Source organism: Cygnus olor, chromosome 1 (assembly GCF_009769625.2).
Source record: "Cygnus olor isolate bCygOlo1 chromosome 1, bCygOlo1.pri.v2, whole genome shotgun sequence".
In the NCBI taxonomy this organism is placed as follows: Eukaryota; Metazoa; Chordata; class Aves; order Anseriformes; family Anatidae; genus Cygnus; species Cygnus olor.
In genome coordinates, this window is record NC_049169.1 from 655,181 (window position 1) to 677,064 (window position 21,884).

A 21,884-nucleotide genomic window follows, 5' to 3' on the forward strand; every position below is an offset into this window, starting at 1 on the left:
TGCCTGTGTGCAGGCTCAGCTGCTCCTTGGCACTCGTCCAACCCACAGGGTCGGTCTCAGCTGGCTTTTGGGACAGGTTCCCCATTTTTGTCAGGGAACATCCTTTGTGAGGGGCCCTCAGACTCCTCGTTTCGGTTAATTTGCACAGCAGTAGGCAAAGACACTCAGCAACATCTATTTTAATGCGATTTAGCGAGCCCCCGTTCTTCCATCCCCGGATTCAATAATAATGATTATTTTATTTAGAAATTATTACGGCGATTAAGCGACCCCCCCATTCTTCCATTCCTGGCTTCAGTACTAATGAATGTTTGATTTAGCGATCACTAACGCGATTAAGCGAGCCCCCGCTCTTCCACTCCTGGCCTCAGAGGGGACGAAGGCTGGTGCCTCTTCCTCGTCCCCGCCGGCTGCCCGCTGCTCGCGGCTCTCGCCCACCCTCAGGACCGGTTCCTCCCAGTTCCTGGGGACGGGCTCGCACCGTTATCGGGGACTGGCCTCGGTGAGGGGCCCGAGGCTTGGCGCTTTAGTTAATTAGCACAGTGCACGGCAGTTAGCGCGGACGCTAATCGGCACCCGCGAGTTGACGCTGTCAGCGCCCTCTCTCCGCTTGGCAAGGGTCTGCTGGCGCCTCTGTCAGCACGGGGGGGGGGGGGGCGCAGGCGTGTGACAGGGCGGCGTGACTCCGGGTGTCACACCGGGTGTGACACCGGGTGTGCAATGGTGTGACAGGGCGGCGTGACTCCGGGTGTGACACCGGGTGTGACACCGGGTGTGCAGCGGTGTGACAGGGCGGCGTGACTCCGGGTGTGACACCGGGTGTGACACCGGGTGTGCAGCGGTGTGACGGGGCGGTGTGACACGGGCTGTGACGGGTGTGCCACCGGGTGTGACAGGCGTGACACGGGGTGTGACACTGGGCGTGAAGGGTGTGCGGGGTGTGACACCGGGTGTGAGACTGGATGTGACACCGGGTGTGCAGCGGTGTGACGGGGCGGTGTGACACCGGGTGTGACACCGGGTGTGGCGGCTGTGAGGTGACACGGGGCCGAGCCGGGCCCCCCCCCGGAGGGGAGCGCCGCGGTCACGTGGGGCCGTGCGGGGTCACGTGGGTGCCCCCCCCCCAAGCCGCGCGCGGCGGCGCCCCCTGGCGCTCTGCTGCTGTCCCCCGGCGGCGGGCACTGCGCGTGCGCGCGCGACCGCCCCGCCCCTCCCGCGGGGCGCTTCCGGTGTGCTGCGGCGGGAGGAGGTGGGCGGCGGGCGGGGGGCAAGAGGGGGGCGGGGACAGAGGGCACCGGGGGGGGGGGAAACGGTACCGCGGGGCGGGAGGGGGCAAAGGGTGCGGGAGCAGGGCGGGGCCGGGGGGCAGCGGGGGGTCAGGGGGCGCTGAGGGGGTCAAAGTGCACCGGGGGTCACTGCTGCGGGGGGGGTCAGGGGGCACCGGGGGTAAAAGGGCGCTGAGGGGGTCAGAGAGCACCGGGGGGGTTCAGGGGGCACTGGGGGTCAGGGGGCAGCGGGGGGGTCGGGAGGGGGGTCAGGGGGCACCGGGGGTCAGAGGGCACTGGGGAGGTCAGGGGGCACCGGGGGGGTCAGGGGGCACCGGGGGTCAGAGGGCACTGGGGAGGTCAGGGGGCACCGGGGGGGTCAGGGGGCACCAGCGGTCAGAGGGCACTGGGGAGGTCAGGGGGCACCGGGGGTCAGAGGGCACCGGGGGGGATCAAGACGCACTGTGGGGGGGGTCAGGGGGCACCACGGCCCCCCCCTCACCCCCCGCCCCCCCCAGCCCCGCCATGGCCCAGGCCCTGCTCCCCGCGCGCTGCCTGCGGTGCTGCCGGACCTCGCCCCGGACCCTGCTCCAGGCCCGGCCCCCCCCCGCACCCCCCGCCCCTTCCCGGGGGCTGTCCGGGCCCCGGGGGTCGTCGTCGTCGTCGTCGTCGGGGGGGGGGGGCTCAGCCCCGCTGCCGCTGTGGCAGCGCGTGGCGGTGGTGGCGGCGGCGGGCGGCGCGGCGGCGGGCGGCTGGCTGCACCTGCGGGCGCGGCGGGAGCGGGAGCGGCGGCAGCGGCGGGCGCGGGAGCTGCGGGCGCTGGCGCTGGGCCAGGGCGACTTCGAGCTGGTGGACCACACCGGGCGGCCGCGGCGCAAGGCCGACTTCCGCGGGCAGTGGGTGCTGCTCTACTTCGGCTTCACGCACTGCCCCGACGTCTGCCCCGACGAGCTGGAGAAGCTGAGCCGGGCGGTGGAGCTGCTGGACCGCGAGGCGGCCCTGCCCCGCGTGCAGCCGCTCTTCATCACCGTGGACCCCGAGCGCGACGACGTGGCGGCCGTGGCGCGCTACGTGCGGGACTTCCACCCCCGGCTGCTGGGGCTGACGGGCAGCCCCGAGCAGGTGCGGGCGGCGGGCAGCGCCTACCGCGTCTACTCCAGCGCCGGCCCCAAGGACGAGGACGGCGACTACATCGTGGACCACACGGTCATCATCTACCTGCTGGGCCCCGACGGGCTCTTCCTGGACTACTACAGCCGCGGCAAGAGCGACGCCAAGATCGCCGAGAGCGTGCGCCGCCACATGGAGACCTACGAGCCGCTCCCCGCCTGAGCGCCGACGGGGAGGGGGCGGCGAGCGGCCCCCCGGCACCGACGCCGCCGTGGGACCCCACAGCCCCACCGGGACGGGGGGCAGCGGCCCCAGGACTCGACCCTCCCCAGCCCCACGGGGCCGCGCTGCTGGAGCCTGGCTGCTTTTGGGGACGCTCTGTGGATGTCACAACAAGGCGGGCGTTACGGAAGCTGGGTATTTATTGCTGAGCAAGGGGGCACCGCGGGCGGGGGGCTGTACACAGTGGGGGGCTGTACAGGAGGCGGGGGGGCTGTACAGGACTGGGGGGGCTCAGTCGCAGAGCAGGGAGGCGCGGTAGGTGCGGAAGCGCTCGTGGGCCTGCTCGCGCCGGAGGAGCCGGAGCCGCATGGTGTCCACCGCCTCCTCCAGGCCCGGGTCCTGCGCCACCTCCACCGTGTAGTCGTTGGCCTGCGGAGAGGGGCAGGGGTCGGGAGGGCTGCGCTGAGCCCCCCAGGGGACCCCCCCAGCCCCGAGGCCCCCCACTCACCAGCTGCAGGGAGGCCAGCATGTAGCGGCACACCTCGAAGGCCGGCATGCCCGACACCAGGCTGCTGAAGGACCGCCACTCGCCCAGGCGCTCGAACTGCGCGGCCAGCCGCTCCCCGTAGCTGTGGATGTCGAAGGCCGCCCGTTCCTCCTGCGGGATGGGGGGGGGGGGTCAGGGCGGCCCCACGCCTCCCCCGGCCCCGTCCAGCCCCGCTGCCGCCCCCCCGCAACGTGCCTGCTCCTGCAGCATCGGCCCCATCTTCTCCTCCCACTGGCGGATGTGCTGGGAGAGCTCCGTCTCCTGCATGTACCTCTGCGAGTTGGCGATGAACATCTCCTGGGGGCGCAGAGAGACGCGGGGATGTGGGGAACACGGGGACGGGGGGGGCGCAGGGAGCATGGGGGTGCAGAGCACACGGGGTGCCCCGAGCCCGCGGGCACTGCCCGGGCGCGACACCTACCACGTTCCTCCTCACCAGCTCCTCGTAGCCCAGCGCGTCCAAGTCGCAGGGGCCTGTGAGAGGGCGGAGGGGTGCTGGGGGGTGGGAAGGGGAGGCTGCCCCGGCCCGCAGGCAGGACGCAGCAGGGCACGGCCTCGGGGGGGAGCCCTCCCCACAGCCCCCCACAAGCGCTCACCCACGGCTCCCTCGACCACCGCCTCTGGGGCCTCCAGCTGGACGTCCTCGTGCTGCAGAAAATCATCTGCGGGCGGGGAGACCCCGCTCAGCACCCCAGGTGCGCCAGTCCCTGCGGCTGCTCAGCACCCCGGGGCTCCACCCGTACCTGGGGCTTCCTCGGCGTCCCCCCCGAAGTCATCCTCGCGCTCCTCTTCCGGCGCCTCCGGCTCCTCCTCGCGCTCCAGCGGCAGCGCCCAGGGCGGCCTCTGGGAGAGCAGCGCTGAGCCCAGCGCCCCCCCGAGCCCCCCCCGAGCCCCCCAGCCCCTGCCCCGCTCACCGCCCTGCTCTGCAGCTTCCTCTGTGCCGCCAGCCGCTCCTTCAGCTGCTTCCAGTACAGCACCTCCAGATCTGCGCAGACGCAGCACGGGCACGGCCTCAGCGCCCCGCGCCCCAGCAGCGATGGACGGGGGTCCCCTCCAGCCCCCGCAGCTCCCCCCCGACACAGCGGGGCTGCCAGGGTGCCCTCCCCCTGCGCAGTCCCGGGGCTGCAGCCCTGCCTGCCTGCCCTTCCTCCCGCGGGTCCCACCAGTGCTGGGGCAACGAGCCGGGAGCTCCCCAGCCTCGCTCTAAGCGTGGGAGAGGTTGTGCAGCGAAAAGAGGCGAGGCTTAGGTTAGCAAGGTTTAGGGTCTACCTTTCAGAAGGGGACTAAGTCAGATTTCTGGATTGAGAACACCAATCACAACCCATCCTCGGCCATCCTGAGCCGTGGCGCTCTGCTCGTGCCCCCGTGCCCTTTGCCATCAGCCCTCACCTCAGCACAGCCTCGCCGCAGCCACGGCGCTGCCTCCCCTGGGCACGGAGCGCCACCCCCGCGGGCACCCCCCCACACCCCACCCCACCCCACCCCACCCCACCCTGCTCACCCGCGAACGTCGGCCCTTTCCTCTTCGTTTTCCTGCCGTCTGCAGCGTCGTTGTCTGCAGAAAGCAGGAGAGGACTGAGGACTGCAGTTAGAGCAGAGGGGGCCAGCCCCGCGAGCCCTGCAGGGAGGCGTGCGAGGGGCAGACCCCGGACGGCAGCACCTCGGGTGCCAGCACCGCCGGGCGTTTTGCCGGCTGTGCCCGTCAGGGTGTGCAGAGCTGGCTGCCGCCGCGCCCCAGCACCACCTCCTTCCCCAAGGCAGCTCCAGGCTCCAGCCCCAGCAGCGGGCAGGGCCCAGCGCAGCGCTCGCCCTCCTGGGAACGCGCAGGGGGAGCCATGGCTCTGCTGCCCGGGAGCCGGGGCCTTCAGCTGCCCCCTGCCCCTGCCCCACGGTGACACCTCGCGGGGCAGAACCCACGCGCTTTTACTTGTGCTGGTGTTAGCGCTGCCTGCCCTGCGCTGTCCCTGTGTCCGTGTTAGTGTGTCCCGTCAGCAGGGCGCCTGGCGGCGGGCTGCCCCTGCCCCCGGGCCAGCACCACCCAGTGGGGCGCAGAGCTCTGCCCAGCTCAGGCTGCCTCAGGGCCATGGGCTAAAATTTTGGGGTAGACCTGTGCGGTGCCAGGAGTTGGACTCGATGATCCTTATGGGTCCCTTCCAGCTCATCAAATAAAAATAAATAGAATAAAATAAAATAAAATAAAATGGCCACCTGCTCCTCCCTCCTTGAAGCCCTACAGGGACTGAGGTGCAGCCGCTGTACCCCACGCCCCGCGTGGCAGAGGGGGGAGCACACGGGGAGCACTGGGGCAGCGCCAGCGAGACCCGAGGCCTCGCATCAGAGCGGCCGCCAGCCGCAGCTCCTGCTGAACCCGCGGCAGGGTGGGCGGTGGTAGAGCCGCGACACTCACAGGAGGCAGAGAACCATTTCAAGAAGTCCTGAAGCTTCCTCGGCCCCTTCCTTTTCCGCTTGCTACCGATCACGTCGTCCAGGCCCTGCGGCACCAGGAAGGGCCTCCCTGCAGGGCAGGGGGAGATGAGCGACGCCGCAGGCTGCGGGCAGGACCCCGTGCTGCTGCTCACACGCGAGCAGCTCCGAGGCAGGGGGCAGGCACGCTTCCCCGCCCCACCTCAGATACCTTTCTTGAAGGGCTTGTCTTCGGAGTCCCCGAAGGGGTCCAGGCTCTGCCACGGATCCAGCATCTCCTGGCGGAGGAAGCGAGAGCGGACGAGCACAGGCAGAGCTCTCAGCAGGGACGGGGGCACCGGAGCCGCACGGCTCCCTCGGCACCAGCGCAGCACGGAGCGGGGTGGGGCGGGCAGGGACACCCCGGGGCTTCCCGCAGCACCCGGGCTCTGCTGCTGCCCACCCGGCTCCGCTCCGGGCCCTTACCTTGATGTGTTCCTGCGGGTCCTTGGCGGGGGCTCGCTCCCGCAGCACGTAGCCCTTCGCCTGGGGCGCGCCCTGGCAGACACAAAGCGTCAGGCAGACACAAAGCCGCGGGCAGCCGGGCTCCAGGGCCGGAGCGAGGAGCTGCGGTGCCCCCCGTGCCCTGCCTGCCCTACCCTCTGCGCCTCGATGCGTTCATCGGCAGCCGGAGCCATTTCCACGTTGTCCTCGGGGGCCATGGGCAAGTCGTCCCCGCTGTCGTCTGGCCCCGCAGCACCTAGCGGGGATAACGGGATACAGTCAGGAGCTGGGACGGCCTCTTGCGGGCTCTCCCTTTTCCACCCTGTCTGAGGGGGAGCTTCCCTGGGGAGTTTTACTTCTTAAATCACAACACCCGGGCCGGCTGGGGGTGCACAGAGGACAGGAGCACCTCTGGTAACAGCACGGCACACCCCGGGCAGCAGCTGCCCGCACGCAGCCCGGCCCAGCAAGGCACACGGGCAGGACAAACGGACGGACCCCACCGAGAGCATCTCACCTCCGTCGTCAGAGAAGTCCAGTGCCTGGACGGGCGTCACACCGGCGCCGAGGTGCAGGGGCTCCCTGCTGCCGCCGAGGACCGAGGACCGTGCTCCTGAGAGGTGACAGAGGTGGGGGTGACCTGCAGCCCCGCAGCCGGCCCGACGCAGAGTGGCTGTGGCGGCAGGGAAGGGGCAGCTCCCCAGGCTGGGCTCTGCCTCTGCCCACCCCCAGGTCTCCCCCATGCCCAATTTTCAGCAGTAACCGACCCCTGTGCTGGCAGTAACCAACCTAACCAACCCCTGTGCTGGCAGTCGGAGTGCTTTTGACAAAGGCAGGGCAGCAGAGGAAAGGCAGAGTCACATCTCCTCCACCCCCAGGAGCAGGGCTGAGAGCTCACATCCTCCCGAGGCAGAAGGCAAGCGAAGCATCCCAGCGGGGCAGCCCCACTCCGTGCTGCCTTCCACCCTGCAGAGCTCCTCACCCGAGCCCCGTACCTGCTGCTCCACCGGCGATCCCTTCGTGGTGCCGATCCTGCAGGCACGTGGGCGAGAGCCCCGCCAGCTCCAGCATGAAGGCCCCGGTGGCGTGAGGGGTGCACGTGTTCATCCGGAAATCCTTGCGGCTGGCCAGGAGCTCGCCCTTCCGGCTGGGGACAACGGGCCCGTCAGGGGGACAGGGTCCCGCTGGGGACCCCCAGACGGGGGGAGTGGGGCTGAGGTGCCCCCAGTCCAACAGCACCCTGCTGCCAGGAGGGATCTGCTCCCAGCCACCATCCTCACGCTCCTCCGGCCCCACAAAGCCCTGCCCGGATTCCCCAGCGCAGTCCCGGCCTTGTTGCACCCCCTGCACCAGGAGCAGCCCCCATGCAGGCTCCTGGCACCCTTAGGATTATTCTTTCTCCCTGCCTCCCGGGTTTAACTGGGACAGGGCCATTCCCTCTGCGACGGCACGGGGACAGCCAGACCTTACTGCAGCACGAGCTGGGGGCGGTGAGGCGGGCTCTCACCTGAACAGGGGGTTGTTCCTCTTCTCAGCCTCCTCCGGGGGCACCAAAGACATCGGGGTCAGGGGAACAATGCTCACGGCCTGCAGGGACAAGAACAGGAGCGCGGCTGCCGTTGCTCGGGGCGGGACGGGAGGCGCGGGCACTGCGTGGGCAGCGCCGTCCCTCGGAGCCCCGCCGGGTGGGCAGCAGCCCCAGCGCCTCCGCGATGCCGGGGGACGAAAAGGCCGACAGCAGGCTCCCTTACGCTGGGCCGATGGTCCTTCTTCATGTCCACGCTGCCCTGGCTGGTGTCCTTGATGTCGTCCAGGGAGAGGAACTGCAGAGAGAGGCCCGCGGCGGTGACCGGCTGCCAGCGGGGCCTGGCGTGCCGCACCGCAGCGCCCCGTGGGGCCTGAGAGCTGCCGCTGCGCAGGCAGGACTGAACCAGCAGCAGAGGGAAAGCTCTGGCTTTGGAGCCTCTGCCAGGACAGGAGCTGGTCTATAAGGTCCCTTTAACAGATGGCCTTTAGGGTCCCTTTAACAGATGGCCTTTAAGGTCCCTTTAACTAGATGGCCTTTAAGGTCCCTTTAACAGATGGCCTTTAGGGTCCCTTTAACAGATGGCCTTTAGGGTCCCTTTAACAGATGGCCTTTAGGGTCCCTTTAACAGATGGCCTTCAAGGTCCCTTCCAACCCGAGCCGTGCCAGCAGAAGGAAGGCTAAGGCACGGGACGGAGGGGTCCCTACATGCTGTGTGGGAGATAAGCTCTCCCAGCAGGGCTGCGAGGCAGCAAATCCCTTCCCTCGGAGGCCACACAGGAGTTTCATGACAAAAACCTCCCGAGGCGCTCCTGCCGTGCCTGGGGGCGGGAGGGGGCAGACGTGGGGCTGAAGGCAGCAGAGCGCGCAGGGCCGCAGGGAGCACACCTGCAGCGTCCCCCTCACCTCCTCCTCCTCCGTCCCAAAGGTTGCGTCAGCGTCCCTGCCGTCCTCCCCCACGGAGCAGGGCTGCTTCTCCCGCCTGCAGGGAGCAGAAACACAGTCAGGTGCTGTGCGCCACCGGCTAAAGGCTCGGGCAAAGCAGCAGCAGGCTTCCCCCAGCCCAGCCGTGGCGCACGCAGCAACTGGTGCGGCGTCCTTCTGCAGCGTCTCTGGGCAGAACTCCCAGGCACCAGGCACGGACTGCAGCGCGCTGCCAGCACCGCTGGACAGCCACAGCGCCAGCTCGCTCCCTGATGAGCTGCCACCCACGGCCCTGGCAGTGCTGGGGGGCTGCAAAGGAATCAGGACTTGAGGGAAGAGGGGACTCAGTCCATCTAGCAAATCCTATCTTGAACAAAAACGTCCCACTCAGCTCAGGAGCTCAATTTGAAAGAGAATGTTTCACTGCAAGGCAACAACACTGCGTGGAGATAATTTTGGGGGATGTTCAGAAACCTCCGCAGCAGCTTCACGGTGCTGCAGCCCCAACAGAGCCTCCTTCAGGTGCCCTGCCTCAGGCTCCCAAACAAGCCCGCAGCACAGTTCCCGATGAGCGGGGTTTACGGCTGGGCGAGCCAAAGGACGGCTGGCTCCTGCAGGGAGCTGCCTGAGCCCAGCACCCACTTGGTGCGAGGCGCCTTACAAAAACCTCGGGTTTTACAAAATTTGTCTGAGGGCACACAGAACAGTGTCACAAGCTGATCCCTCCTTAGTGGAAGCCAGGTTCTGAACTCAAGCCGGGTTGGCAGAAGCCAACTTGTGCAAGACAACTTGAAAACTGCGACTGCAACAGCAGTGCCCCACTCTCAGCAACAGTGGGGAAACAAATCACGAGCTTCTTTGCCACACGGGTCACACTGTGCACTGAAAGGCACGCTGCGGGGTGCTGGGCACAGCCCTCTCCTTACCCAACAGCCGGGCACCGCAATGACAAAAGCCCAGCATGGCGCCGCTGGAAGAGCTCTGGGGGAAGAGCTTGGCCCCAAGCCCTCGAGACAGAACCGCGTCCCAGTGGGGCCTTTCACACTGCCTGCAGAAATCCTCAACCCCAGAGAACTTCTCCTAGGGCCGCAGGCTGACGCTGCAATCGGCTGGCTTGTTTTTAAAATAAAGGATTGCCGTAAGGGAAGGGTGCTCAGGAAAAGCAAAGCGTGGCTCTGAGCGGGGGCAGAGCCCCGGGGGCTCTCCCTGTGGGTGGGACAGGTCACGGCCTCGTCCCTATGCCAGCAGAGCTCGCACACGGCTGCGGCAGGAGCTCCTCAGCTCAGCAGGGCCGTGCCACAACGCAGGGGCTGAGCTGCGAGGGGACACGTCCGTGTGTTCTGCTAAAGCAGTGGGACTTGCAGGAAGACCCCAGCCCCTACAAGGATCGTCTCCCCAGTGGATGGAGCTCGTTACTTACTTCTTATTGGAAATGAAGTCGAGTGCCTGGTACACCAGAGAGTAGAGATACTCCACCTGCAAAACAGGGGCCAGACTCAGAGACAGAGAAAGCAGCTCCCAGAAAAGACCCCTCGGCTGACGCCAGGATGACCACGGACCTTCCTGTATCCCCACACAGCCTGAGTTCAATTTCTTAATAATCCTGCTGTGTTTTTTTTCCCATTCGAGCCATTTTGAATCCAGGTTTGGGAAAAGAGGTTGTTTTTTGCTTTTGCTTTTTCTTCAGGCTGCCAATCCCAACACATATAAAGGGATGGAATTTAGGAATTTGAGATCAATAACCTTCCAAATCCCTTGGCCGTTATTACATTCAAGTCATCCAAACTCGAGGGCAGCTCCCCAAAGCAGCCCCCATAGGAGCCTCGGCCCCAGGAGCCCCAGCTGAGGGACCAGGACCAGGACGTGGCCGTGCCCACCAGCACTCTCACCTTCTTGCTGTAGATGCAGGCAGAGCCCTGGATTAACAGGGCTGCTTCTATGAAGTTCATGGTGGTTTTGCCACCATCAAAGGAAATACAGATTTGGTCCAGCTGCAAAACGTACAAGAGAAGGAAAATGAAACACTGATTTGCAGACTGATTTAAGGGTAGTACTGCAAAAGGAAAAAGTCAAAATCACGGCAGTTTGCCTGACGTGACACTCTGGGGACTGGACGTAATGAGTGAATGCAGAAAGAAGGAATGCCATTCCCCTTTTCCCTGCAGCATGAGGACCTTTTCTGTGGCTGCACTACAAGGAACGCATCCCTGAAAACAGGGGACATCCAGAAGGGATGGCTGTAAGACGATGCTGGCTCTCCCATCCCTGCACGTCCACCCGCACAGGCCAGCGACCACGCCGCTGCACTGCTCTGGGGCAAGCAGGAGATTCGTGGCCGTGACGGGCTGCGGGCAGCGGCCGCAGGCAGGAACAGAAGCTCCCCGTGCACCAGCAGCCCTGCCGCAGCCCCCACAGCGCGGGGGCACGGCGCCCCCCTCACCTCCTCCAGGTACTCCCCGAGCTGCGCGGCCACGTCCACCTCCCAGTTCTTGGTGAGGTCGCGGATGGGCTGCAGGAGGTGCAGGAAGCGCGACTCCACGTCCTCCATGGTGGCTCCCCGCGGGGTGGAGGCAGCTCCTCGGCGGTCGGACGCAGGCCGGGCACGGCGAGCTGCCCGCTGGGGGCCGGGTGGCTCGGGGCAGGGTCACTCCGGGTCCGGTGGCAGGGGGCAGCTGTGGTCACACGAAGCCAGCGGCGGCCTCGCGGCTTCAGCAGGAGGAAAGCTGTAAGGAAGGGAGCCCGACGGGCACAGGGCAGCGCCCAAGAGACAGGAGAAGAAAGGAACGCTGTGCGTTACCTCGCGGATCCACGGCAGGCGGGATGAGCACCGGGATGAGCACCGGGATGAGCACCGGGATGAGCTCTTGGCCCAGCACCGGGGCCGAGCACCGGGATGAGCACTGGGCTGAGGGATGAGCACCGAGCTGAGCACCGGGCCCAGCACTGGGCCCTGGCAGCCCGAGGCTGAGCGTGGCCTGCAAAGGGCGCGGGTGTCACCGGGGTGCAGCTGGGGTGCACCGGCAGGGACCTGGGCCGGGAACTGGGACCGAGACCGGGACTGGGGACAGGGGACCGGGGCCGGGGAACGGGGACATGGGAACGGGGACTGGGGACCGGGGGCCGGGGACCAGGGGACGGGGAACCGGGGACAGGGACCGGGCCGGGGGACTGGGGACTAGGGCCGGGATTGGGGTCCGGGGACAGGGATCGGGGACAGGGACCGGGCCGGGGCCGGGACCGGGGCCGGGGCCGGGGACCGGGGCCGGGGACCGGGGCCGGGACCAGGGCAGGGATCGGGAACCAGGACCGGGACAGGGATCAGGATGGGGATCGGGGATCGGGATCCGGGGCCGGGGACAGGGACCGGCTCCGCGCGGCAGGGCCGCAGCCACGCACCGGTACCGGTACCGAGCCCAGAGGCCGCGCCCGCCGCGCTCAGCGCCGCTCCCGCAGCGCCGCCATTTCGCGCTTCCCGCCCGCCGCCTCCCGGCCGTGCGCGCTGCCGTCACCGGGCGCTGCCGTCACGGGCCCCGCCCGCCGCGCCGGGACGCGCCCGCCCCGCTCCGGCCCCGGCCCCGGCCGCGTCCCCGCCATGGCGGAGCCGCCGCGCCGCCCGCGGGAGCTGTTCCTGGCCGGGCTGGCCGCCGCCTACCTCGCCGCCTTCGTCTCGCTCTACCTGCAGGTGCCCGGTACGCCGCGCCCCGTCCCGTCCCGTCCCGTCCCGTCCCGCCCCGCCCCGCGGGGCTCGGCGCCGCGCTGAGCCCCGGCCCCGTTCCGTGTCCCCGCAGGGCTGTACGGGCGCGACGGGATCCTGCCGGTGCGGCGGGCGCTGCGGCCGGGCGGCCGCGGGCTGCGGGCGCTGCTGCGGGACGAGCCCACGCTGCTGTGGCTGTGCCCGCGCGCGGGGCTGGAGGCGGAGCGCGGCGCGGAGCTGCTCTGCCTGCTGGGCGCCGCCGCCGCGCTGGGCGCGCTGCTGAGCCCCGCGCTGCGGGACTGCCTGCTGTTCGGCGCGCTGCGCGCCGCGTACCTCTCCGTCTACCAGGTACGGCACCGGCACCGGCACCGGGACCCTGCCCCGGGACCCCGGCACCGAGCGCTGCGCGGCCACTGCTCGCGGGGGGGGGGCGGTGAGGGTGAGCTGGGTGTGAGCTCTGTGTTGGGGGGGGTGATTGCGAGTGTGTGCGTGTGTGAGCTGGGGGGGGGCGTGAACTGTGTGTGTGAGCTGGGGGGGTGATTGTGAGTGTGAGCTGTGTGAGCTGGGGGGTGTGATTGTGAGTGTGTGCACGTGTGTGTGCGTGAGAGCTGGGGGGGTGAGGTGTGTCAGCTGGGTGCACATGGGTGAGCTGTGCACGTGTGAGCTGGGTGTGTGACTGTGTGTGACAGCTGGGGGTGTGATTGTGAGTGTGTGTGTGTGAGCTGGGTGTGCATGGGTGAGCTGTGCATGTGTGCTGTGTGTGTGTGCATGTGGACTGTGTGTGTGAGCTGGGTGTGTGATTGTGAGTGTGAGCTGCGTGAGCTGGGGGGTGTGATTGTGACTGTGTGCACACGTGTGTGTGAGAGCTGGGTGTGTGAGGTGTGAGAGCTGGTTGTGCGTGTGTTTCTGTGTATGTGTGAGCTGGGTGCCCCCGTCTCTGCGTGTGCGTGTGTCAGCACAGCTGCGGCAGGACTCGGTTCCTCTTCCCTCCCAACCCGGGGAAACCCAGCAGGGAGCGGCTCACCAGGAGCCCCCCCCGGGCAGGGCGCCCGCTGCTGGAGCTGGAGCTGGAGCTGGGGAGGCCACGTGGCGCTGCTCCAACCCCGCAGCGTGCGGCTGCCCCTGTCCCGGGGTGCCCCTCTGTGCCATGTCCCATGGGGGCAGGACGGGAGCCAGGCTCGGTCCCTGCCCCCGGAGGGACAGCACCAGGAGCCGTGCAAGCCGGGGCTCCCCGCTGCCGGAGCAGCCTCCACCCAGCCCCTGCGTGCCAGGCCCTCGTCCTTCCCTTTTAAGGTGATGTGCAGAGAAATCCTTGCCCTCCTCTTCCTCCTCCTCTTCCTCCTCCCCTCGGTGCTGTCTGCAAGCGGGGCTCAGCCAGGGGCCGTGCCAGGAGGGGCAGCCCCGTGCAGCAGGGCGGCTTGGGCAGGGCTCGGCCCCATCCTGTCCCGGTCCTGCCGCCGGGGCTGCCCCGTTCCTCCTGCCGGCCACGTGGCCGTGCCTGGAGCTCAGCTCCCGCCTGGAGCCGCTCCTGGGCTGCGGTTCCTGGCGCCGCAGCCTTGCAGCACGTCCGGCCCGGGAGCATCCTCCTCCGTCCTCCCTCCTCCACCTCACGCCCCAGGCGGCGCTGCCTCCGTGGCATCGCAGCACCGCGGCGTGCCGAGGCCGCTGCCACGCGCTGGGGCTGGCCCGAGGCCGGCCTCGGGTCTGGCAGGGTGCTGGGGAGGCGCTGGGGGGGCTCCGTGCGGGCAGGGAGCAGGGAAGGGCCCGGGGGGCAAAACCCCACAGCACAGAGCCCCCCGCCCCGCTCACCGCTCCCTCTCCCCGCAGGTAGGACAGGTCTTCCTCTACTTCCAGTGGTAAGTCAGCCGCCCGCACGCCCACCCTCCAGACCCCGCAGGGCCCTGCCGGGGGGCTCCGTGCCTCCTCCCATTCCACGGAGGGCTCCGTCCCCGCTCGGCACCTCGGGGACGCGGCCCCGGGGTGCCAGTGTGGGACTGTGCCGTGCCCCCAGGGACAGCCTCCTGCTGGAAGCGGGCTTCCTGGGCGTGCTGGTGGCCCCCCTGCGCCTCTTCAAATGGCGCTCGACGGCGTGGAGCGCCCACGACGGCGTCACCTTCTGGCTGGTGCGCTGGCTGCTCTTCCGCCTCATGTTCGCCTCCGGCGTGGTGAAGCTGACCAGCCGCTGCCCCACCTGGTGGGGGCTCACAGGTGAGGGGGGCACGGCCTGCGGGGTGTCGCAGGCTGTGGGGGCACACAGCGAGGCAGGGGGGAGACAGGCACAGCCCCTGGCCCCAGGCTGTGCCCCGTGTGGCTCTGGGCAGCTCTCCCGTGCAAACATACCGTGCTCAGCACCCGCGGCACGACTCTGCCCGCTCCGAGCTGCTCCCCTGCCCCCAGGCACGCCGCTGACCCCCTGCTGTCCCCCCAGCTCTCACCTACCACTACGAGACGCAGTGCATCCCCACGCCGGCCGCCTGGTTCGCCCACCAGCTGCCCGTGTGGTTCCAGAAGCTCAGCGTGGTGGCCACCTACGTCATCGAGATTGCCGTCCCGCTGCTCTTCTTCGCCCCCATCCGCCGCCTCCGGCTCTTCGCCTTCTACTGCCAGGTGCGGGGGGTGTTGGGACACCGGCGGGGGGCTGCATGCAGGCTGCTGTCCCCCCGGGCAGCCTGCTCAGCGCCGTGACGACCCCAGCCCTGCCTTTGCTCCCGCCCAGGTCCTGCTGCAGGTCCTCATCATCCTCACGGGCAACTACAACTTCTTCAACGCGCTCACCATCGTCCTGGCCTTCTCCCTGCTGGATGAGGAGCACGTGGCGTACTGGCTGGGGCGCAGCAAGAAGAAGCACACCAGCTGTGAGTCGGGGGGCTCACGGCCCGTTTGGGGGCATGGTGCCCTCTGCTGTGTGTGGGGCGGGGAGGGGGACGGGCTGCCAGCTCTGTGTGGCCCCGGGAGGTGTCGTTGTGGCTGCCCCGTGTTGGTGCTGAGCGAGCTGCCGCCCCTGGGGCGCTCAGGCCGGGGCACAGCATGGGGCTGTGGTGCAGGGAGGTGCTCTGAGCGCTGCCCCTGCCCTCCTGTACACGGGCTCTTGGGGCTGGGTTCGTGGTCTGCTGGGTGCCGTGGTTCAGGCCCCGGCGCTGAGCTGCCCCCCGCCATCAGCCTGGCCCCCCAACCTCCTCGCCTTCCTCTCCACCCTGCTGGAGCTGGCTGCCTACGCCCTGCTGCTCTACTGGAGCGTCCAGCACTTCGGCCTGGAGATCGACTGGGAGAAGAAGGTGCTGGAATCCAAAGTGGGTACGTCCCGGCCGCACCGGGGTGGCCGTCCCCATCCCCGTCCCCACGGCCCGGCTGCTCCCACGGGTGCCGCCGCCGGCCCTGACCCCGCGCTGTCCCCCTGCCCCAGCCTTCACCTACCACGAGTTCACCCAGTGGCTGCGGGCGGTGACGCTGCCGCTGGTGGGGCTGGGCTTCCTCTCGCTGTCCTGGGAGATCCTCTCCGCCTTGTACCGGTGAGTGCCGCAGAGCCCTGCGCCCCTGGGGTGCGGTTCCCAGCCGGGCTGAGGAGGGGCTCACCCAGGTGCCCGTCCCCACACCGTGCACCCAGCCGTGCCCCCCGCCATGCACGTGCGGCCTGGGGGTGCCGTGCAGGTCTGAGCCCCCCCGTCCCACCCCTCACAGGTGCGTCTGCGTCCGCGGCTGCTTCTGGAAGCTGTGGGCTTTGCTGCAGTGGGCAGTCTTCGCCACGGCCGCCGTGGGGGTGTTCGCCGTCAGCTTGGTGAGCCTGGGGGGACGGGGGGCTCTGCTGGGCCGCCGGGGTGGTCCCCGCTCCTTCGGCTGGGGCTGGGGGGTGCGGTGGGCAGCAGCGGGGCGCGGGGGGGCTCTGCCCCTGCCTCCTGCAGCCGCCCTCCTCCTGCGCCGCCCAGGTGCCCTTCACCTACATCGACTACGAGTCCAACGGCAAGCTGTGGCCCGGCATCCACCACATGTTCAACGCCGTCGAGCGCTTCCAGGTGGTGAACTCCTACGGGCTCTTCCGCAGGATGACGGGCGTCGGGGGGCGGCCCGAGGTGGTGCTGGAGGGCAGCTACGACAAGCAGACCTGGACGGTGAGCGCCCGCCTCGCTCCGAGGGCTGGGATGGGGCTGAGGAGCCAGCCCCGAGCATCCCCTCCCCGCTGCCTTGGTGCTGCTGGGGACCCCGGCCGTCCCTGTGGGCTGGGGGGGCTTTGTTCGTCCCACGGCCCCTGGAGGTGACAGGGAGAGCGTGGGGGAGCTGTGGTCCGGACCCGAGCCCCCCGCCCTGCCCGCAGGAGATCGAGTTCATGTACAAGCCGGGCAACGTCAGCGTGGCCCCGCCGCTGGTGGCCCCGCACCAGCCCCGCCTCGACTGGCAGATGTGGTTCGCGGCCCTGGGGCACCACAGCAGCAGCCCCTGGTTCGCCAGCTTCGTGCACCGCCTGCTGCAGGGCAAGAAGGACGGTGAGTGGGGCGGGGCGGCGAGTGGGGCAGGGGCCTGGGGCCCCTAACGCTAGCCCCCCTAACGCTGTGCCCCCCGCAGTGATCCGCCTGGTGCAGCTCGATGAGGCCAAGTACCCGTTCAGCGCCCAGCCGCCCACCTACATCCGCGCCCAGCTCTACAAGTACTGGTTCACCGGCAGCGCCGAGACCGGGTGAGCGGGGACAGGGGCAGGGCTGGCTCAGCACCCCCCCGCTGCCCCCCCTGCTCCCCAACACGGGGGTGACCGCACACCAACGTGCAGGCGCCGTGGCTGCCCGTGCTGGCTGTCCTTGGGCAGCTGCTGCGGGGACAAGCTGCGAGGGTGGGAGCTCACCGGGACCCTGAGAGCAGCTCCGGGGGACTGTGGGGCTGTGGGGGGGTCCCGTTCCCCCCCCAGGCACTGATCCCCTGTCCCGCAGGGAGGGGGCTACGCGGTGGTGGCGGCGGCAGCACGTCCAGGAGTTCTTCCCCACCGTCTCTCTGGGCGACCCCACGCTGGAGAACCTCCTCGCGCAGCACGGGCTGAAGGTAGGGCCCCGTCCCCGCGCCCCGCTGAGCCCCCTGCGTGGCCGTGGGGCGGCGCTCACCCCCCCGTGCCCCCCCCAGGACAAGGCGCCACCGAAGCGCCCGGCGACCACCTTCCTGCCCTGGCTCCTGGAGTCCATCCGGCGCCTCAGCCTCCCCTACTCGGGCCCGGCCGTGCTGTGGTCCCTGTACCTCGTCGCTGCCAGCGCCTGCCTGCTGCGCGCCCTCGGCCGCCGGCCCCGGGGGGGGGCACCCCCGGCCCGCCACAAAGGCCCCAAGCGGGGGGACCCGGTGGACCGAGGGGGCGGCGAGAAGAACGGGCAGGTGAGGAGGAAGGAGGCCAAAGAGGCGGAGGAGAAGGGCGAGGGCCGTGCCCGGGGGGCAGCCGACGGCGAGGGCCCCCGCAGCACCAAGAAGAAGAAGTAGCAGCAGCGCCGGGAGCCGCCAGCCCAGGACCCGTCTTCCACGCACTGACTGATGCCTCTGGCTCCGGGCCCCCCCCGCGCCCCCCGGCTGCCCGACGCTGCCTCTGTCCCCATGGGGGGGCCCTGGCGGGGCACGGCCCCCCCCCGCCATCACGACCCCCGCCCCGGGGTGAACGTGCCGCTCTCCCTGCCAGTGCCTTCACGCACAGCCGGAGCAGCGCGGGCCGTGGTGGCCTCCCCGTGCCCCCCAGCAGGGGCTGCCCCTCTGCATCCCCCGGCCGTCCTGTGGGGCAGGGGCAGCGCTGGGGGGGCAGCTGCATCGCGGCCTCGTGTGCCCACAAGGGGCTCCGGCCCCCGCTGCCCCGTGCCGGGGGGGTCTGACCGCACCGCGCTTGCCCTGGGCTGCGGCCAGCACAGGGGTTTCCTACGATTTTCTAAATAAAGCCTTTGACATTCCAGCCCCAGGCCTCTCCTTCACACCAGAAAGGCTGGGGGGGCCATGGGGGGAAATGGGGGCTGTGCTGGTCCCACTTGGTCCTGCTGCCCCCCCCCCTCCAGGGGGCTCTCCCCAGCCCCGTGCCCTGGCTGCGACCAGCACCACGGTGCGTGCCAAGCAGGTTTATTGGTGGCCTGGTGCCCTGGGGCAGGGTGCGGGGCAAGCAGGGGGGGCGAGTGCAGTGCTGCGTGCCAGGGGGGCCGGGGCTGCGCGTGGGGGGGGTCCCAGCTCACCAGCAGAGCTGCCCCGGGCAGTACTTGTCGATGAGGGACTGGTAGTAGCCCCGCAGCTCCTGCACCTCGGGCAGCTCCTCCTGCTTGGTGTAGAGGTCGAACTTGCTGTGGGAACGAGTAGGGGTTAGAGCTGGGGGGGGTCACAACGTCCCAGCCCCCCCCAGCTCCCCGGCCACCCACTTGAGCTCCTTGACCCAGGGCAGCATGCGCAGGTCCTCCTCGCTGCAGAGGTGCCCGTAGTCCCCGTGCGCGTGCCACGGGTAGAAGGAGTGGAAGCGAACCATGTAGAAGGCCTGGGGGCGGGGGGGGGGGACAGGGCCGTGGCATGGGGGGGCTGTGGGTGCCCGGCCCCCGGCCCCTTGGGGCGCCCACCCTGCACCCCCTGCCCTCACCTCCTTGGGCAGGGCGAAGTTATTGAACTTCATGACTCTGTACATGTACTCTGGGGAGAGAGCGGGTGGCTGGGGGGGCCGGGCAGCCGCTGCCCCTGGCCCCACTGCTCCGGACACGTGGGGCGATGGGGGCAGAGCCCCTGTGCTCCCCCCCCGAGAGGGGGCTGGGGGTGTCCCACACTGCAGCTCACCGTCGTGTCCCCAGGACATGAGCACGTTCTCCAGGCCGCAGTGGGGCTGGTACATCCCGCACTCGGTGCTGGGGGGCAGGGGCGTGGGCTCAGGGGGCTGCGCCGTGGGGCTCGGCCCCCCCGAACCCCACCACCACCAGAGGGGCAGGGGGCCGCGCTCACCTGTACCGGGGGTCCCTGCTGTCGGGGTTCTCGTGGAAGGTGGAGTCGCTGAAGACCACGGACTTCTGCACCTTGCAGCCCACGGGGAAGGTGTCCCCCACCACAGCCCACTGCGGGGCGGCGACAAGTGTCCCGGGGGGGGCCTGAGGAGGGCTCCATGGCGGTGCCAGGCGCTGTCCCCCCTGCACCCCCATCGCCCTGCTCACCTGGGGCTCCCCGAACAGCGCCAGGACCTTCCCCAAGTCGTGCAGCAGCCCCACGAGGTGGAACCAGTCTGGGGGTGAACGGGGCCGTCACCCCCCGCCGGCAACCCCGGGGCTTGGCCCCCCCACCCAGCCCTACCTTTGTCAGGGTGGGCACAGCTCAGCCCCCCCGTCCCAGCCCTACCTTTGTCGGGGTGGGCGCGACGGATGCCCTCGGCGGTCTGGTAGGCGTGGAAGGAGTTGGGGAAGTCGACGTCGGGGTCGGACTCGTCCACCAGCTGGTCCAGCAGCTCCAGCGCCTCCATCACGCTCATCCTGCGCAGGGAGCAGCCCCCGTACTCGGCGCTCTGCGGACGCACCAGGGCGGTGAGCGCCGGCCCGGTGACCTGCAGGACCCCCCCGGGACCCCCTGGGACCGCGGTGCCAGCAGGGCCGGACGCCCGGAGGAGGGACGCGCACCTTCCTACGGACGAAGTCGACGGTCTGGTGGGTGTGCATCAGCAGGTAGGTGGTGTAGACGCGGTCCAGCAGCTTCCCCTCCTGCGGCGCAGCGTCAGGCTCGGGGGGCCCGGCCCCGTGGGGTGGGCTGGGGGGGGGACGCCCCGTCCCGCTGCCCCCCGAGGGCAGCAGGGCCAGCCCCGCGGTGCCGGCGGCTCACCGTGTAGTTGCGGTACTCGGACTTGGCCTTGCCGGGCTGCGGCTCCTCGGAGGGGTCGGCGTCCTGGGGCGAGAGGGGCAGGGTCAGCGGGGCCCGATCCTGAGCCCAGCCCGTGGCCGTGGGGACAGAGCTAAAAGGCTCAGGGACAAAATGTTTCCTGAAGGGCAGAGGGACCACGCGACCTCCAAAGGAAAGCCCTGGAGGCAGTGGCAGCGCTGCACAGCGTCGCTGCACGGCATTGCAGTGTGGCGCAGCGCTGGGGGGCATTGCACTACACTGCACGAGGCTGCACAGTGCGGTGCTGTGCTGCGTGGTGCTGCAGTGTGCTGCGTTGTGCTGCGTGGTGCTGGCTGCATGACGCTGCTGTGCCGCGTGGTGCTGTGCTGTGCTGCACGGCACGGTGTTGCCTGTCGCTGTGCTGCGTGGCACCGCACTGCACAGCACTGTACAGCACCGCACTGCACAGCACCGCAAGGCACCGCACAGCACGGCACTACGCAGCGTTGCACTGCCGCTCCTTTGCCCCATCCCCATTCCACAGGGAGTCCCAGGCCGTGTCCCCACGGGGCACAAAGTCCGTGCCACCCGGCCAGCCCGGTGCACGGGGCCGTGTCTCCTGCGTCCCCAGGGAGCAAAGCGGAGCATGGGGGGGGCACCAGCCCTGTTCCACAGAGGGGGAGCCCGGAGACAGGAGCACTGCCCAGAATCCCCGCTGCGGCCCCACAGCGCAGCCTCTGGGGTCAGTGTGCCATGGGGCAGTGCTGTGGGGTGGGACCCCCGGGGGGTTGGGATCCACCTGAGGATGGGATCCGCGGGGGTTTGGGTCCACTCGGGGGCTGGGACTCCTGTGGAAGTGGGAACCCCAAAAGGATGGGACCCCCATGGGGAATGGACCCCTGTGGAGATCAGATCTTCATGGGGCTGGGTCCCACGTGGGGCTGGGACACAGAGAGGCCTGAGACCTCCTTGGGGTGGCGTCCCCATGGGGCTGGGTCCCACGTGGGGCTGGGATCCCCGCAACAGTGAGGACATTGCAGAGGGTCCTGGGGGGGTCTCCTGCCTGCCCCCCACCCTCCCCCCAAAAAGCAGCCACCCCACTGCCAAGCTCTGCCAGGCCCCACATCACGCCGAGCTGTGGGGGGGTTCCCTGAGCGCCAGGCCCCACGGGGGGGCAACGTTCACAGGGCTGTGCCCCACAGCATGGGGGGTAGTGGGGAGGGGGCTGCACGGGTGGTCCTGCCCCCGACGCACGGCGCAGGAGGAGCGGGGCTGGCCCCGGGGGGGGTACTCACCGCCCGGAGGGGCCTCATGCTGGCCGTGGCGAGGGGCAGAGGGCGCACAGGGCGGCCGCCGGGACCCCCGGCTTTATCCCCGGGCGCAGGGGCAATCGGTCACCAGTTAACCGGCCCCCGGTTAATGTTTGAGCCCGCGACGCCATCGCTGCTCCCCTAGGGCGGGGGGGGGGTGCTGGGGGAGTCCTGGCACAGCCCCCGGGATGGGGTGACCCATGCTGCAGCCCCCCGAGTGGGGGAGCCCCCAGCCCCAGCCAGGGACCCCCAGCTGCCGGCAGCCCCACGGGCAGCGGGGCCGCGGCCGCTCTGCTCTGGGGCCAGGGCACGGGGACGCCGCGGTGCTGGGCTGCCACGGCCACAGGGGGGGCACAAGGTGAGGGGGGCACTGGGGTGGGGGTCTGCAGCCGTGGCAAACATGGGGGTGCCCTGGTGGCACCGGCTGCAGCATCCCGAGACCCTAATGCTGGGGAAGGGTCTCTGTGGGACAGCCCCAGTCCTACCGCTGCCCCCATCAGCCCTTTCCCCAGCGGGGATGGGAGAAGGGGGCTCCGGGGGAGGGGAGGAGGAAATGGAAGGGGGGGATCTCACAGGGGCTGGGGCACCCAGCGCGTCCCCC

The 21,884-nt window shown here is 69.6% G+C and overlaps 4 protein-coding genes across 9 annotated transcripts; 2 read left to right on the forward strand and 2 right to left on the reverse strand.

The window, feature by feature from the left end:
- Positions 1-1,207: 1,207 nt before the first annotated feature.
- On the forward strand, positions 1,208-2,787 carry LOC121063906 (protein SCO2 homolog, mitochondrial). The gene is made up of 2 exons (XM_040544843.1): positions 1,208-1,249; positions 1,784-2,787. The coding sequence occupies exon 2, from the start codon at positions 1,791-1,793 to the stop codon at positions 2,595-2,597; it is 807 nt and encodes a 268-aa protein (XP_040400777.1). The 5' UTR covers positions 1,208-1,249; positions 1,784-1,790; the 3' UTR covers positions 2,598-2,787.
- NCAPH2 (non-SMC condensin II complex subunit H2) lies at positions 2,780-12,305 on the reverse strand. 6 transcript variants are annotated; one of them, XM_040544787.1, is made up of 22 exons: positions 11,897-12,015; positions 11,298-11,475; positions 10,941-11,206; positions 10,390-10,491; positions 9,921-9,976; positions 8,483-8,558; positions 7,803-7,874; positions 7,559-7,638; positions 7,047-7,198; positions 6,569-6,664; positions 6,207-6,307; positions 6,034-6,105; positions 5,780-5,846; positions 5,552-5,659; positions 4,646-4,699; positions 4,059-4,129; positions 3,888-3,987; positions 3,741-3,806; positions 3,566-3,618; positions 3,340-3,441; positions 3,106-3,255; positions 2,780-3,026 (listed from the first exon to the last, which is right to left on the reverse strand). In XM_040544787.1, exons 3-22 carry the CDS (start codon positions 11,046-11,048, stop codon positions 2,889-2,891), a joined length of 1,824 nt encoding a protein of 607 aa, XP_040400721.1. In that variant the 5' UTR covers positions 11,049-11,206; positions 11,298-11,475; positions 11,897-12,015; the 3' UTR covers positions 2,780-2,888. The 6 variants fall into 6 exon arrangements, with proteins under 6 accessions (XP_040400721.1, XP_040400747.1, XP_040400738.1 ...); XM_040544813.1 differs by having other exon boundaries at positions 10,941-11,223; XM_040544804.1 differs by having other exon boundaries at positions 10,941-11,223; positions 11,298-11,405; positions 11,897-11,992.
- LMF2 (lipase maturation factor 2) lies at positions 12,052-18,099 on the forward strand. The gene is made up of 14 exons (XM_040544775.1): positions 12,052-12,189; positions 12,289-12,542; positions 14,022-14,050; positions 14,206-14,402; positions 14,623-14,801; positions 14,911-15,049; positions 15,354-15,488; positions 15,598-15,703; positions 15,873-15,969; positions 16,118-16,300; positions 16,504-16,672; positions 16,752-16,863; positions 17,111-17,219; positions 17,298-18,099. Exons 1-14 carry the CDS (start codon positions 12,093-12,095, stop codon positions 17,640-17,642), a joined length of 2,151 nt encoding a protein of 716 aa, XP_040400709.1. The 5' UTR covers positions 12,052-12,092; the 3' UTR covers positions 17,643-18,099.
- A 112-nt stretch (positions 18,100-18,211) lies between these two features.
- MIOX (myo-inositol oxygenase) lies at positions 18,212-20,246 on the reverse strand. Its single transcript, XM_040544997.1, has 10 exons — positions 20,159-20,246; positions 19,977-20,039; positions 19,778-19,858; positions 19,503-19,665; positions 19,322-19,389; positions 19,116-19,225; positions 18,954-19,021; positions 18,763-18,812; positions 18,551-18,663; positions 18,212-18,475 (listed from the first exon to the last, which is right to left on the reverse strand). Exons 1-10 carry the CDS (start codon positions 20,213-20,215, stop codon positions 18,367-18,369), a joined length of 882 nt encoding a protein of 293 aa, XP_040400931.1. The 5' UTR covers positions 20,216-20,246; the 3' UTR covers positions 18,212-18,366.
- Between the last annotated feature and the right edge of the window lie 1,638 nt (positions 20,247-21,884).

Excerpts from the sequence above, each read along its gene's own strand:
- LOC121063906 (XM_040544843.1), top strand. The coding sequence starts at position 1,791 with ATGGCCCAGGCCCTGCTCCCCGCGCGCTGCCTGCGGTGCTGCCGGACC.
- NCAPH2 (XM_040544830.1), bottom strand. The coding sequence starts at position 11,048 with ATGGAGGACGTGGAGTCGCGCTTCCTGCACCTCCTGCAGCCCATCCGC. Across the intron at positions 7,639-7,802 it reads AGAAGGACCATCGGCCCAGC|GCCGTGAGCATTGTTCCCCT; the intron begins GTAAGGGAGCCT and ends TTGTCCCTGCAG. Across the intron at positions 6,308-6,568 it reads GGACTTCTCTGACGACGGAG|GTGCTGCGGGGCCAGACGAC; the intron begins GTGAGATGCTCT and ends TATCCCCGCTAG.
- LMF2 (XM_040544775.1), top strand. The coding sequence starts at position 12,093 with ATGGCGGAGCCGCCGCGCCGCCCGCGGGAGCTGTTCCTGGCCGGGCTG. Across the intron at positions 14,051-14,205 it reads GTCTTCCTCTACTTCCAGTG|GGACAGCCTCCTGCTGGAAG; the intron begins GTAAGTCAGCCG and ends CCGTGCCCCCAG. Across the intron at positions 15,489-15,597 it reads GGTGCTGGAATCCAAAGTGG|CCTTCACCTACCACGAGTTC; the intron begins GTACGTCCCGGC and ends CCCCTGCCCCAG.
- MIOX (XM_040544997.1), bottom strand. The coding sequence starts at position 20,215 with ATGCCGTGCAGCGACGCTGTGCAGCGCTGCCACTGCCTCCAGGGCTTT. Across the intron at positions 19,859-19,976 it reads CCGAGTACCGCAACTACACG|GAGGGGAAGCTGCTGGACCG; the intron begins GTGAGCCGCCGG and ends GCTGCGCCGCAG. Across the intron at positions 19,226-19,321 it reads CGCTGTTCGGGGAGCCCCAG|TGGGCTGTGGTGGGGGACAC; the intron begins GTGAGCAGGGCG and ends GCCGCCCCGCAG.